The sequence below is a fragment of the Chiloscyllium plagiosum genome, chromosome 17, assembly GCF_004010195.1.
Source record: "Chiloscyllium plagiosum isolate BGI_BamShark_2017 chromosome 17, ASM401019v2, whole genome shotgun sequence".
Lineage (NCBI taxonomy): Eukaryota > Metazoa > Chordata > Chondrichthyes > Orectolobiformes > Hemiscylliidae > Chiloscyllium > Chiloscyllium plagiosum.
Genome location: NC_057726.1, coordinates 72216374 through 72231299, shown reverse-complemented (window position 1 = coordinate 72231299; position 14926 = coordinate 72216374). Strand labels below are relative to the sequence as shown.

Genomic DNA, 14926 nt, shown 5'->3' with positions numbered 1-14926 from the left:
TTCTATGTTCTATGTTCTATGTTCTAAGTATTTGGCTGAGCATTTCAAATATCACAACATTCAAGGATATGGGACAAGTGCAAGAAATTGGTGCACCTTTAGTGGTAGTTATGTCGGTGCAGACTTGATAAGCCGAGGGGCCTTTTCTGTGTTGTATGAGGCTATGAATTTCTCACTCAATAACCACCAGACGTTGTTTCAATCACCTTCCATTTGCCCTTATTTTCCCCTCATCACCCCAGGCCACTGAATCCTTATCTTCTTTGAGGTTCAATCTGATTGATTGTTGCTGACACTTTAGATTTCCATTGGAACCACTTTTAGCCTCATCAGAAAGCCTGTGAGTCCACAAAATTCCCCCCATGGTTCTGGGGAGAGTGGTGGAAATTGCCATTGAGTCAAACCCCAGAAATAGCTGTGACGGTGTGACCAGTTTCCTGTATAAATGTGCCAGCAGACAAGGTGCGAGCAAATAGGATTCAGACAGTGCACTCACTGACACTCTCCAGCTCAGACACAATGAAACTGCTCCTTGTCGTCGTTGCTCTTGGCCTCACCGTCAGCATCTGTGCTCAACAGCTCTCAGCAGGTCAGTCATTCATTCTTCTCTCACTGTCACTCACTCAGTAGCTCATTCTCAATTGGGCTCAGTGTGACCTGGGAATGAATGTAATTTATGATTAAATATTGTGACAGTCTGTGATAACTGAATTCCAATTGCTTTCTCCACTTGTCTGTTCCAGCTCCCAGTATTCCAGTGGGTACGCTGTGCTGTGAGCGTTATATCCGAACACAATTGCCACTAGCCCGTATTGTGAATTACATAAAAGCTCCCAGCTCTTTCTACTGTTCCCACGACGCTATCATGTGAGTATTGATTCCTGCTCACTGAAAGGCTCCTTCTGTCTGAGACTCGCTTCACTGAGATTGTAGTTGGAGAAATCCACTCCTTCTACATTGTATTCTGTCCTGGGATCAGGAGTCAGCCACCACTGACATTTGCCTTTTCCACTTCCCAGATTCCAGACCGTAGCTGGTCGCCTGGTGTGTGCTAACCCGGAACATCCGTGGGTGCAGGATCGACTGACAGAGCTGACAGACAGGATTGAAAAGGATTGATCCTGATCTTCAATAACCCATGGGGTTTGGTGATGCGGGGCAACATCTGATCCTGAACATATACAAGTTTTTGTATCTACTGAAACTTTTAAAACTTTCTGCAGCTGGTATTCTGCAGCTTTATAAATTATCAAAAAGACGATATAAAGATTATATAGAGATTGCATTGTATGCATAGAATATTTCTTTTTGGATAATTGATGACTACAGTCTGTTGATTTGTCTGTGGTTTCTGTCAGTTTTCTCTGTGTGTATTGATTTGCCCAAATGTCTTCCAATAAAATTAATTCACCTTGAAACCCAAGCTTGTCATTGGTGATTTGTGAATTTCATCCTCCCTGGCCACTGCAGCCAATGGGAAGACAGGAAGCTGAAGGGATATGGAGAATTCCGACAGCTCATAGCTTTGAGTCTGCCTGTTCCCTGCCTCACAACTAACCCCAGGGGTAGGGAACTGATTAGAGGCAATTCTGAGGGACCGAATTAATCTGCGTTTGGAGAGGCAGAGATTAATCAAGAACAACCAGGTGGGTTTGTTACGGGGAGGTCAAGCAGATGGGGATAGTTGAGAGGTGTGTTTCTGACTTGAAGTCTGTGTCTAGTGGTCCCACAGGGATCAGGGCCCTTGCTGTTTGCTGACTTACTGCAATTGCACAAGTTGCTAGTGAGACCACATCTGGAGTACCATGAGCAGTTTTGGTCTCCTTATTTAAGGAATGATATGGTTTCATGGGAGGTAGTTCAGAAAAGGTTCCCGAGAGTGTTCCGTGGGATGGAGGGATTGTTTCCTGAGCAAAGGCTAAACAGATTGGGATTCTGCTGACTGGAATTTAGAAAACTGAGAGGTGATCTCATTGAAACATCGGATTCTGAAAGGGCTTGACAGGTTAAATGCTGAGAGCTGTTTCAGCCATTCAACCATTGCCTGCACACTGACTCTCCAAATGAGAATTCGAAGAGAGTGATAACCCCATGTTTTTTTCTCTGTAACTCTATCCAAATAATCATCTCATGCTCTCTTGAAAACCTCAACTGAATCTGCCTCCTCCATATTTCTAAGCAATACATTCCGACTAAAAACTTTCTCCTCACCTCATCCTTGTTTCATTTCTAGATCGCTTTAAATCTGTGCTCTCTTATTCTCAATTCACGATCAAACATCAACAGCGTTTCCAAGTCTAACCCTTCCTGCCCCCTCAGAGGTTGGGAAGCCGGTATCAGATCTCCTGTCAGCCTTTTTCTATCCAGCCCATCCACATAACTGACGTTTCTCATCCAGACTTGTGACCCTCTTATGAACTCTCTCCATTGAATTCATGTCTTTCTTATAGTGACACGCACAACCGACACAATACTTCAGCTGAGGTCTCCAAGTGTCACACCTTGTACTCCATGACCCTGGTATAAGTCAAGAACATTGTCTGCTTTATTAACTGCTCTCTCAACCTGTCCTGCTACCTTCAATGATCTGTGCACATACACACCCAGTCCCCTCTGCTTCTACAACCCCTTTAAACCTAATGTATCATTACCATTAATTTACATCAGGAAAAGCAAGGATTCCAGTTCCGGGAGCTCCAATATGAACCTTCCTCCACATGAAAAATCTCCATTGTTCATGACTGTTTATTTTCCGTCACTCAGCCAATTTTGTATTGACTTTACCACTGTCCCTTTTACACCATGACTTATAACTTTCCTCAAGTCTGGTGTGTGCACTTTCAGAAAGGCCACGTGCACCAAAGCAACAGTGTAACTCTCATCAGCCCTTTCTCTTCCAACATTTTCAGTAAGTTAGACACAATTTCCCTTTTATAAATCCATGCTGACTGTTCCTAATCAACCCATCCTTTTCCATGTGACTTCTGATCCTATCCCAAATAATTGTTTCTGGAAGTTTCCCTATCACTGAAGTTTAACCGACTGGTCTGGAATTGCCTGTATTATCTTTACAATTTTGTTTGAACGAGGCTGTAATATTTGGAATTTTCCAGTCTTCCAGCAGGGATTCGATCAGTCTAATTTGGGGGAGTACCAACAGAGAGGGTGGTTTATTAGAGGAGTGAGTACGTGTACAGTGTTTGTTAGTTAAAGCTGTGGACATTAATTGAGAGGTCAGGGCTTCAGTAGGAGTATTAAGGAAATGGGGCATGTGTAGAATTAGTAAACAATGGAAACGCACATCTCTAAGAGAGAGAGGATGATGGAACAGGAGAGGGGGACTTGATGGGAAAGTTAAAATGTTTGTTTTGGAGGTTGTAGTCAAGTTAGAGGCGAGGCTAGGGTGTTATGCGGGAGTTATGTAGTGACTAGATCCTACAGACAAAGGGGTTTCGACACTTGCAGTTTTATCATTGTGTTCTGGTGGGTATGCTTCAATAGGTTTGAGAGGGAAGTGAAAAAAAATGTGTCCTTCAACCCCGCTCTGATTTTCTTAACTCTATGAAAGGGTTTAGCATTAATAAGGAGGTGGACTTTGTCTGAAACGTATGAACATACAAAACAGTTTCAGAAGTAGACTGTTCAGCCCCTCAAATCCACCTCACCGTTTGGTAAGCTCATGGCTGGAGTTTTAATTCCACATTCCTATCTATCCCCTATCACGCTTGATTCCCCTGCCCAACAAAGTACCCAGTCTTAAAAATACTCAATGACTGTGTTTCTACTGCCCTCTGAGGCAGTATTCCAAAGTTGCACAGCATTCTGAGAGAAAACAATCTCATCTCTGAAAGGGGTAAGCCTCATTTTAAAACTATGTATTCTTGTTCTGGAGTGCCCCACAAAAGTAAACATCCTTCTCATGTACACCTTGTCAAGACCATTCAATTAAGTTATCCTCAGTCTTCTATACATCAGTGAAAACAAGTCCAGCTTATCCAGACTATTCTCACAAGGTAACCCACTGATACTAAGTATCAACCTCGTCAATCTCTTCACCGATGCATTCACCTCCTTCTTTAAATAAAGAGACCAGAACTGGACACATATTAAAGATGTAATCTTGCCAATGCCCTGTACAACTGTACAGCAGTGCTGCCTCACAGCGCCAGGGACCCAGGTTCAATTCCCACCTCAGGCAACTGTCTGTGTGGAGTTTACACATTCTCCCTGTGTCTGTGTGGGTTTCCTCTGGGTGCTCTGGTTTCCTCCCATAGTCACAAAGATGTGCAGGTTAGAGTGGATTGGCCGTCCTAAAGTGCCTGTAGTGTTAGGTGTATTAGTCAGGGGTAAATATAGGGAGGTGGGCTTCTCTTCAAAGGGTCAGTGTGGACTTGTTGGGCCGAAGGGCCTGTTTCCACACTGTAGGGAATCTTATCTAAACTGAAAACATAAATTTCTTCCCTTATTTCACAGAGTCTAGAAAATCTCTGCTGCATTGGAAGACACTGGTTTGTGTCCACTTCCCTCTCAAACCCATTGAGGCGTACCCACCAGAACTCAAAGATAAAACTGCAACAGTATCCAGATTCCCATGTCTGAAGGTTTCTCCTGTCAGTAAGTGGTTACCTAGGAATAGGATCACCGCAGTCATGTATGGCATTCATTCAGCCAAATCTCAATGTTTAAAATCTTTACCATTCTCCTCCTTGATCCTTGTATTCCTTTGAGTTGCTTTCCTTTACTCAATGGGGAAATGATTCCTCATCTCCACTTCCACCTCCATCTTGGATAGAGAGTTCCAGCTCATTATGACTCATTGTGGAAAAAGGTTCCTCTTCACCATCCCTTGCATGTCCTCATGTCCTCACCAAAACTACCCATCTGTACTGTCCAATTCTTGGACGAAGAGCTGATGGGAGTGTGTTTACTTGTCGATCAGATCCAAACCAACAATTCCATTCTCCTTGATCACATCGCCCCTCGATCTCCTTCGTTCCATAGGGAATATACCCAGCGTCACTGACAAACCTTGCACATAAATTACAAACTACAAGAACTGCTGATACTGGAAATGAGAAACAAAAGTAGAAATTGCTGGAAAATCTGGCTGCACCCGTGGAGAGAAATCAGAATTAACGTTTCAGGTCCAGTGACCCGTCTTCAGAATTGATGGTAGCTTGGAAAAAGTTGTTTTTAATGGAGTGGCTAATGTGGGCGGAGGAGATGAAGAGTGAACGATAGGTGGAGATAAAGCCCAAAGAGAAAAAGAACAGTTGGACAGGCAAATAAATGGATACCGGTCAGCCTGGGAGAGTGAAGGGCCAATGGGGATTATTAGTGGCTAACAATGGGTTGTGTGTAATAGCAGACCTGGTGATAACAAGGTCTGGTGTGCCGGGGTTGGGTTAAGGACAAGGTGCCTCATGCTCTATAATCATTGAATTCAATATTGAGTCCAAGAAGGCTGGAGTGTTCCCAAGTGGAAAATGAGATGCTGTTCATCCAGCTTGTGCTGAGTTTCGTTGGAGCGCTTCAACAAGCCTGAGACAAAGATGTTAGGAGGGGCCCAGGTGGTGCATTGAAGTGACAGCCAATGGGAGGTTCAGGGTCTTTCTGGTGGAAAACATTGCTCTGTGAAGCAGTCACCCAGTCTACCCTTTGTTTCCCCAATGTAGAGAAGACCACATTGTGAGCAGCAAATACTCACTAGACAAGACTGAGTGCAGTGCAGATAAAGAATTAGTTCACCTGGAAGCTGTGTTTGGGCCCTTGGACACTGAGGAGGGAGGAAGTTAATGGGCAGGAGTGGGGAGGGTGGGAAGGTTGGGAGTGAAAGAGGTGTGGACCAGGAGGGAACAGTCCTTGCGGATGGTTGACAGGGGATGGGAGGGCAGGGGAATATATGTCTGGTGGTTGCATTCTGCTGGAGGTGGCAGTAATCGCAGCTAATGGTCCTCTGGATCTGGATCCTGGTGGGATGGTTGGTGACGACATGGAGCATACTGTCACTGTTGTAGGAGAGAAGGGAGTGGGTGAGGGCTGAAGTGTGTGAGATGCCTTGGACCTTGCTGAGGGCCCTGACAACTATAGACCATTAGCTGCGATTACTGCCACCTCCAGCAGAATGCAACCACCAGACATATATTCCCCTGCCCTCCCATCCCCTGTCAGCCATCCGCAAGGACTGTTCCCTCAGTTGAGGAAGAACATTTTGGATGCTCCCTTGCCAAAGATGGCATCATTGGCACAGCTGCGATGGAAATGGAGTAGCTGAGCGTATGGAATACATTTCTTCCAGAAAGCAGGGTGTGAGGATATATAGGCAAGATCAGAGTGGTGCTGGAAAAGCACAGCTGGTCAGGCAGCATCCGAGAAGCAGAAAAATCGACGTCTCGTGCAGGAGCCCTTCATCAGAATGTATAGGCAAGGTAACTGTGGGAGTCAATAGGTTTGTGGGGATATTGGTGGTCAGCCTATCCCCAGAAATGGAAACAGAAATGTTGAGGAACAAAAGGGAGGAGACAGAGATGGACCAGGTGAAGGTGAGGGCGGGTGGAAATTGGAAGTGAAATTGATAAACCTTGTGAATTTGGGGCGAGAGAGGGAAGCAGCACCAATGATACTATTGATAGACTGGAGAAAGTGCTGTAAGTGTGGGCTGGAATAGGACTGGAACAAATTGTTCCATATAGCTCACAAAGAGAGAGGCATAACTGGAGCTATGTATTATGGACCAGGCTAGAGTCCCTCCAGATATTTTAAGAAAGTAGCCTAGACTCTAATTTTGTCTTATTTTGAAGGCAGATGTGGTGTGGATATTCCAGGTGTGATACAGTAAATCAAATCACTTGGCTTTAAGCAAAGCAGAACTTATTTAAACATCACAGTTGAAACACAATCAAAATTAAATGTAAGTTAAAATAACTTAACTATTGCAAACTTAACCATCTCGATACACCAACTTAACTAAGGAACTGTTTCAATCCAGTAACATTCCATAAACACACTCCTTGAGATAAAGGTAAATTGAAACACAGATTCTTACAGGTAGGAGGTAACAATATTCAAAGAGATTTCAGAGAGGGAGTCAGTCAGGAATCAGCTGCTGAAGTTTGCAACCTTTCCTGGACTCTGGCATCTTGTACTTGCCACAGCTAAACCGAACAAGAAAACGTCCGAAATGGGGGAACTGGCTACTCTCCCGCCATTGTTAAACCTGGACTCTTATTGGAGCCCTCAGCAGCTTTTCCTTTACGATCTGTCTGAAAAACATCCCAAGGACAAAGCAACCTGATTAAAGTGATAGCATCGTCACACATGTGGGTACCCACGGTCACGTGTCTAACCTGAAGAAAGTGAGAGGAGTTAAAAGAGACGTTGTTCAGGGTGAGGATGTGCTCGGCCAGGCAGAGGAGAGTGGTGGTAGATGGGGATGGTTCCGGCCCTTTTTCCCAGAAGAGTGGACAGCCCTGAGACCATCCTGATGGGGGATGGATGTGTAAAGGGATTGCACGTCCGTGATAAAGAGGAGGAGGCTGGAGCCCCTGAACAGGATGATAAAAATAACATCCTCTTTATGTTATTCCTTCCATAAAGAGGAATCACAGACATAAGTGGGAAGGGACTGGACACGGGAAACAAAAACTGAATTGAGATAGGAAGAGATGAGATCTGTGGGGTATCAACAGGCAGAAACAATGGGTTTGCCTGGGCAGTCTGGTTTGGGGATTTTGGAAAGGAGCTGGAAGTGAGCTGTGCAGAGTTTGGAGGCTATGAGCTTTGAGGCAGTGAGGGCTCTGATCATCAGAAGAAATGAGGTTAACTGACACAGTGATCTGATGTTTCATTGTGGGTCATGGTCCATGGGGAGATGGGGGAGGCATCAGAGAGTTGGTGCTCAGCCTCTGCAATGTATAGGTCAGTCCATCAGACAACTGAGAGCATGCAGGCCAATCAGTTCCCAGGAGAATCAGTCGGAATGGGTGAAGGAGGCACAGACATTGAAGAGACCAACATCACTTCGACAGTTCTCAATGAACAGATCAAGTGTCAGTAAATGGCCAGAAGGAGGTGTCCAGATCGAGGTAGTGTGTTGGAGGTAAAGGGGCTGTGGGCTGGGGAGAGGGCTCTTGTTCAAAGAAACAGGCACAGAGGTGAAGGCAACGGAAAAAGAGTTCAATGTCATGTCATGTCTGAAATTCGTTACGGTAGGAACGTTGAGGGATGGAACTGAGACCTTTGTAGAGGACAGTTCATTTAGCATCAGAAAATCAGCAGTGTGTGTGAATGACGATGTATGGCACTGAATGTGGTCTTCAGGATACGCCAGGAACAGCTGTCTGTGGAAACTTGAACATCACAAAGACAACGGTGATCCTGAGTAGATTCAAAACATGAGAAGGGGTGAGCCTGAGCAGGAGGCAGTCACTGAGGAACATGATTTGTCTGTGGAGATGGGTTTTAGCAAATACCTTGTCAGACACCGGGAGTGACAGCAAAATTAATCATAGAATCGCTGCAGTGTGGAAACAGGCCATTCGGCCCATTGAGTGCACACTGACTCTCCAAAGAGCATCCCACCCAGACCCCTATAAGCCTGCATTTCTGATGGCCACTTCACTTCACCCGCACATCTGTGGACTCGCACAGCAGCAGCAGCAGCACAAAACAGGCCCTTCAGTTCTCAGTGTTGTGTCACCATTTTACTCTAAGATCAAACTAAGCTACATACCTTACATTTTACTATCATCCATGTGCCTATCGAAGAGTCGCTTAAATATCCCAAATGTATCTGACTACCACCATTTCTGGCAAAGATGGCAAGAAAGGTGATGTGTTGTAGCTGCAGCAGGAGGGGGTTGGTGGATGCCAGTGGGATCTATATCTACAAGAAGTGACTATAGTCCAAATAGCTCCATCTCAAAGTTGATGAGCTGGAGTCTGAGCGTTTGAGTCTGCAATGCATCTGGGAACGGGATCGTTACGTGGGCACCGTTCCAGGAGGCAGTCACATTTCTCAGGCTTGGTTTTTCATATTTGGTCAGGGATTTGAGGGGGATTTCATTGTGGGCTGAGAGTTGTGGGAGTAACTCACTCATTCTCCACTCCTTCCACTGTCTCAAACCATGGGAAATAGACTGAGTGGTTCACACTTATACTATCAGAACAATTGAACTTGCAGAGGCTCAGAATTCATTCACGCAATGACCTTAGCTCTTCCACTGAAGAATGGCAATTAGACTTTGTATAATCACAAGCATGTCATTTGATATGACAGAAATGATAAGAACCAAGACTGCAAACCACACACAGTGTTTGATATTTTCAATTTTAGACCAAACTCCCACTACTCAGCCCACAGTGCAGAGTCTAACGGTCCCTGTTCGTTTCATGCAGCAATCACCAGGATATTCCCACTCTGTCTATGTTGTTCATTGCAGGGGAAAATGTGAGTGCATACCTGGGATTAACAATTTGTGTGGGCTGCAGGAAGGGTATTACTTTATCGTTAGTTGCCTGAAGTTAAAGGATCATCTATTCTAATTTTGATATTCTGATATTGACTAAAAGATTACTGGAGTCTCTGTGTGAAATTTGTCTTTTCACATCAGTCTAACATATTAATTACAGAAGTGAATAATTTTGGCTCATCTCACTTGAATTTACTCATACATCTTTAAGAGTTAGGACAACTTCCGTGTAAACCTCTTGCTAATTCTCACTCAGCAACCACCAGTTATGGGCGGCACGGTGGTTAGTATTGCTGCCTCACAGTGCCAGAGAAGGCAACTGTCTGTGTGGAGTTTGTACATTCTCTCTATGTCTGTGTGAGTTTCCTCCAGGTGCTCTGGTTTCCTCCCACAGTCCAAAGATGTGCAGGTTAGGTGAATTGGCCATGCTAAATTGCGCATAGTGTTAGGTGAATGGGGTAAATGTAGGGGAATGGGTCTGGGTGGATTGCTCTTTGGAGGGTCGGTGTGGACTTGTTGGGCCGAAGGGCCTATTTCCACACTGTAAGTAATCTAATACTCATTTAAATCCACTCTTCACCTTCCATTTGTCTTCTCTTCCACCTCACAATTCCCTGTAATAATCCTTATCTTCTTTGAGGCTCAATCTGATTGATTGTTGCTGACAGTTTGGGCTTCCATTGGAACCATTGTTAACACTGAGATGTTATAGCCATGACAGGCACATGGCTAAGGGAGGGACCGGACTGGCAGTTTAATGTGCCACGGTACAGGGGCTTTAGGCAGGAGAGAGGTGGTGGAAGGAGGGAAGGCGCAAGTTGCATTTTTGATTAAAGCGAGTTTCACAGCAGTAATCAGTGGCAAAATAACTGAAGAATCATCCAGTGAAAGTTTGGGGGTGGAGCTAAGAAATATGAAGGGGATGGCGACGTTACTGGGGTTCCCCCAAATAGTCAATGGGAATTAGGGGAACAAATATGCAGAGAGATTAGGGAGACTTGCCGGAGCAATAAAGTTGTCAAAGTAGGGGATTCTAATTTTCCTAACATAGACTGGGACTGCCAGAGCATTAAGGGCTTAGAAGAGGTGGGGGGAATTTGTTAAGTGCATTCAGAAAAGCTTCCTCAAGCAATATACAGAGGGTCCTGTTTGGGAAAGGGCAAAACTCAACCTACTCTTGGGAAATAGGGCAGGACAGGCAACAGAGGTAACAGTCGAAGAGTGCTTTGGGACCAGCGACTATAGTTCTATTAATTTTAAAATACCTATGGAGAGGGGCAAAGATTCAACTTCTAAATTGGAGCAAGGTACATTTTGAGGTTCATGCCAGGTGCCTGGAACACGTTGCCAGCAGAGGTAGTAGAGGCAGGCACGGGAGAGTCATTTAAGATGCGTCTGGACAGATGCATGAGTACGTTGGGAGTAGAGGGATACTGATGCTTAGGAATTGGGCTACAGGTTTAGACAGTGGATTTGGAATGGCTCAGGCTTGGAGGGCCGAAGACCTGTTCCTGGGCTGTAAATTTGTTTGGTCTTGATGGAGTTAGACAGATTGATTGGAATGATTTGTTTGCAGGCAAAGGGACCTCCAGCAAGTGGGAGATCATTAGAAATGAGACAGCTAGAGTTTGAGGTGTATACATTCCTGTGAGGGTAAAAGGCAAGGTTGACAGGTTTAGGGCATCCTAGATGACGAGATATTGAGGCTTTGATGAGAAAAACAAAGAGGTTATGGGTCAGCTATGGAGAGCTGGGATCAAGGGAATCCCTAGAGGTATATAGGGGTACATGAGTTTACTGAAGGAGGAAATCAGAAAGACAAAAAGGAGACTGAGATAGCCTTGGTTCAGAAGATTAAGGAGAATCCAAAGTGCTTCTTTAAGTATATTAAAAGAAAAAGAATAACTAGGGAGAGAATAGGACCCCTCAAGGATCAAAGTGGACATATATGTGTAGAACTGCAGGAAATGGGCCAAGTTCTCAATGAATATTTCTCCTCTGTGCTGACCATGGAGAAAGACATGAAGATTGAGAACTTGGGAGGGTTAGCAGTCATATCTTGGGGAGGTTAGTAGTCATATCTTGAGGACAGAGTCAAGAATGTGGCGCTGGAAAAGCACAGTAGGCCAGGCAGCATCTGAGGAGCAGGAGAATCGTGTTTTGGGCATAAGCCCTTCATCAGGAATCTCGGAGACAGTCCATATCACAGCAGAGGAGGTATTGGATAATTTAGAATGTATGAAGGTGGAAAAATCTCCTGGTCCTGATCAGGTATATCCAAGAACACTGCAAGACGCTAGAGAAAAAATTGTGGGGGCCCTGGCTGATATTTTTGCATCATTTGCCGCTGGTTAGATTCCAGAAGACTGGAGGGTAGCGAATGTTGTGTTCTTATTCAAGAAGAGCTACAAAGAAAAACCTGAGAATTATAGACCAGTAAGCTTAATATCTGAGGTAGGTAAGTTACTTGAAAAGATTCTGAGACTTAACACATCCGTGCATTTGGAAAGACAGGGTTTGATTCAGAATAGTCAGCATGGCTTTGTGCGTGGGAGATCATGCCTCTCAAATTTGTTAGAGACCTTTGATAAAGTGACCAGGAAGGTTGACGAGGGCAGGGCGGTAGACGTTGTCTATATGGATTTCAGTAAGGCCTTTGATAAGGTTTGACATGGTAGGCTGCTCTGGAAGGTTAAATCACATTGGAATCCGGGGGTGCTGGCAAATTGGATACACAATTAGAAGGATGCTTATCAGGCTGTGGAATCCCTCAGGGGTTGATACCGGGCCCATTGCTGTTTGTGATCCATATCCATGATTTAGATGACAATATACAAGGCATGATTAGTGAGTTTGCAGATAACACTAAAATAGGAGGTATTGCGGACAGTGAGGGAGGTTATCAGAAATTGCAGTAGGACTTTGATCAGCTGCAGAAGTGAGCTGATCATTAGGAAATGGAGTTTAACTTTTTTTACACATGGTGGTACACATATGGAATGAGCTGCCAGTGGAAGTAGTTGAAGTGGGTACATTCACATTTAAAAGGCATTTGGACAAATACATGAATAGGAAAGGGTTAGAAGGATATGGACCAAGTGCAGGGAAATGGAGTTAGCATTGATGTACATTTTGGTTGGTGTGGACCAGTTTGGGCCAAATGGCCTATCTGTATACTCTGGGACTCTATGGCTCTCTCTATCACGAAGCCTGTGACTCCACAAATGTCCCCGGATGGCTGTGGGGAGGTGTGGTGGAAATTGCAACTGAGTCAAAAACCTAAAAATAGCTGTGATGGTGTGACTAGTTTCTTGTATAAATCAAGCCACAACAAAAAGGGTGAATGAGATAGACTCAGACAGTGCACCCACAGACATTCTCCAGCTCAACCACGGTGAAGCTGCGCCTAGCCAACATCGCTCTCAGCCCCAGCATCTGTGCCCAGCAACTCTCCACAGGCCAGTCTTTTATTTGTTCATTCATTCTCTCTCGTGACTCTGCGACTCAGTTTCTAGCCTATGCTCCAATCAGTGTCATTCAGATTTAAGATCTGAGTGTACATGACAATCAGCAGTTACAGAGCAAAACATCAACTCAGCGCTCTCCAGGAACTCTGTCCTTTCTGAAAATATTCCCAGTCTCTCCCCTGGACTGCTCAGGCTGGGATATGTTCTCCAACTTCGAGCACTCTCTGGAGGAAGAGAAACCTCTTAATTGTAGTCCAACTGTTTTTTATTCATCAACTTAAATGCATGTTGCTTCCCTTTAGCAAGTTTGCTTGAAATAATGTCCCAGATTCTGTATTCATACTTGTGCAACTGTCAAAAACCCTCCCAGATATTATCAATTGCTTCCTCTGCTCCAGGCACGGACAGAATGCCACCATGTGGAGCGTTTCAGGGAACATCTCTTGGCGTTCACACGCACCCACTAACCCCAACCTCCTGTGGCTGACCACTTCAACCCCCCTTCCAACTCCACCAAGGACATAAAAGCCCCGCGCCTCCTCCACTACCAAATCCAAGGTACTGGAGGAAGAACGTCTCGTCTTCCATCTTGGGACTCTTTAACCACAAGGAATCAACGTCGACATCACTAGTTTCCAAATCTCTCCTCCCTTTACCTCATCCCAGATCCAAGCTGGCACCACCCTCTTGACCTGTCCCTCCTGTCCACCCTCCCCCCCGACATATTACAATCACCACCCCCACCACCTGCATCCACCTAACGCCTTCTCAGCTAACTTCCCCACATAGCCCCATCCTCCTATTTAACTCTCTGCCACATTCCTGAAGGACATATGCCTGAGTCTTGTGTGCACCTCAATTGGAAGGGGACTAATATACTGGCAGGGAAATTTGCTAGAACTGCTTTGGAGGATTTAAACTAGTAAGGTGGGGGGGGTGGGACCCAGGGAGATAGTGAGGAAAGTGATCGATCTGAGACGGGTACAGCTGAGAACAGAAGTGAGTCAAACAGTCAGGGCAGGCACGGTCAAGGTAGGACTAATAAATTAAACTGCATTTATTTCAATGCAAGGGGCTTAACAGGGAAGGCAGATGAACTCAGGGCATGGTTAGGAATATAGGATTGGGATATCATAGCAGTTACGGAAACATGGCTCAGGGATGGGCAGGACTGGCAGCTAAATGTTCCAGGATGCAAATGCTATAGGAAAGGGAGGCAAGAGAGGAGGGGGAGTGGCTTTTTGATAAGGGATAGCGTTACAGCTGTGCTGAGGGAGGATATTCCCGGAAACATGGCTCAGGGATGGGCAGGATTGGCAGCTTCATGTTCCAGGATACAAATGCTACAGGAAGGATAGAAAGGGAGGCAAGAGAGGATGGGGAGTGGCTTTTTGATAAGGGATAGCGTTACAGCTGTGCTGAGGGAGGATATTCCCGGAAACACATCCAGGGAAGTTATTTGGGTGGAACTGAGAAATAAGAATGGTGGGCGGCACGGTGGTTAGCACTGCTGCCTCACAGCGCCTGAGACCCGGGTTCAAATCCCGCCTCAGGTGTGGAGTTTGCACGTTCTCCCCATGTCTGCGTGGGTTTCCTCCCACAGTCCAGTTCAGGTGCAGGTCAGGTGAATTGGCCATGCTAAATTGCCCGTAGTGTTAGGTAAGAGGTAAATGTAGGGGTATGGGGGGTTGCGCTTCGGCGGGTCAGTGTGGACTTGTTGGGCCGAAGGGCCTGTTTCCACACTGTAATGTAATGTAATGTAATCTAATCTAAGAAAGGGAAGATCACTTTATTGGGATTGTATTATAGACCCCCCAATAGTCAGAGGGAAATTGAGAAACAAACTTGTAAGGAGATCTCAGCTATCTGTAAGAATAATAGAATAGTTATGGTAGGGGATTTTAACTTTCCAAACATCGACTGGGACTGCCATAGTGTTAAAGGTTTAGATGGAGAGGAATATCTTAAGTGTGTACAAGACAATTTTCT

The 14926-nt window shown here is 45.2% G+C and overlaps 1 protein-coding gene and 1 long non-coding RNA gene across 2 annotated transcripts in view; both read left to right on the top strand.

Moving 5' to 3' along the window:
- Positions 1-458: 458 nt before the first annotated feature.
- LOC122558703 (C-C motif chemokine 4 homolog) lies at positions 459-1414 on the top strand. Its single transcript, XM_043707495.1, has 3 exons — positions 459-589; positions 744-867; positions 1020-1414. Exons 1-3 carry the CDS (start codon positions 520-522, stop codon positions 1117-1119), a joined length of 294 nt encoding a protein of 97 aa, XP_043563430.1. The 5' UTR covers positions 459-519; the 3' UTR covers positions 1120-1414.
- Positions 1415-1488: 74 nt separating this feature from the next.
- The window catches only part of LOC122558702, a 19322-nt gene continuing 5884 nt past the window's right edge, over positions 1489-14926 (top strand). Inside the window, exon 1 of the long non-coding RNA XR_006314235.1 lies at positions 1489-1646. This is a non-coding gene — a long non-coding RNA (uncharacterized LOC122558702). The remainder of the gene's footprint in view (positions 1647-14926) is intronic.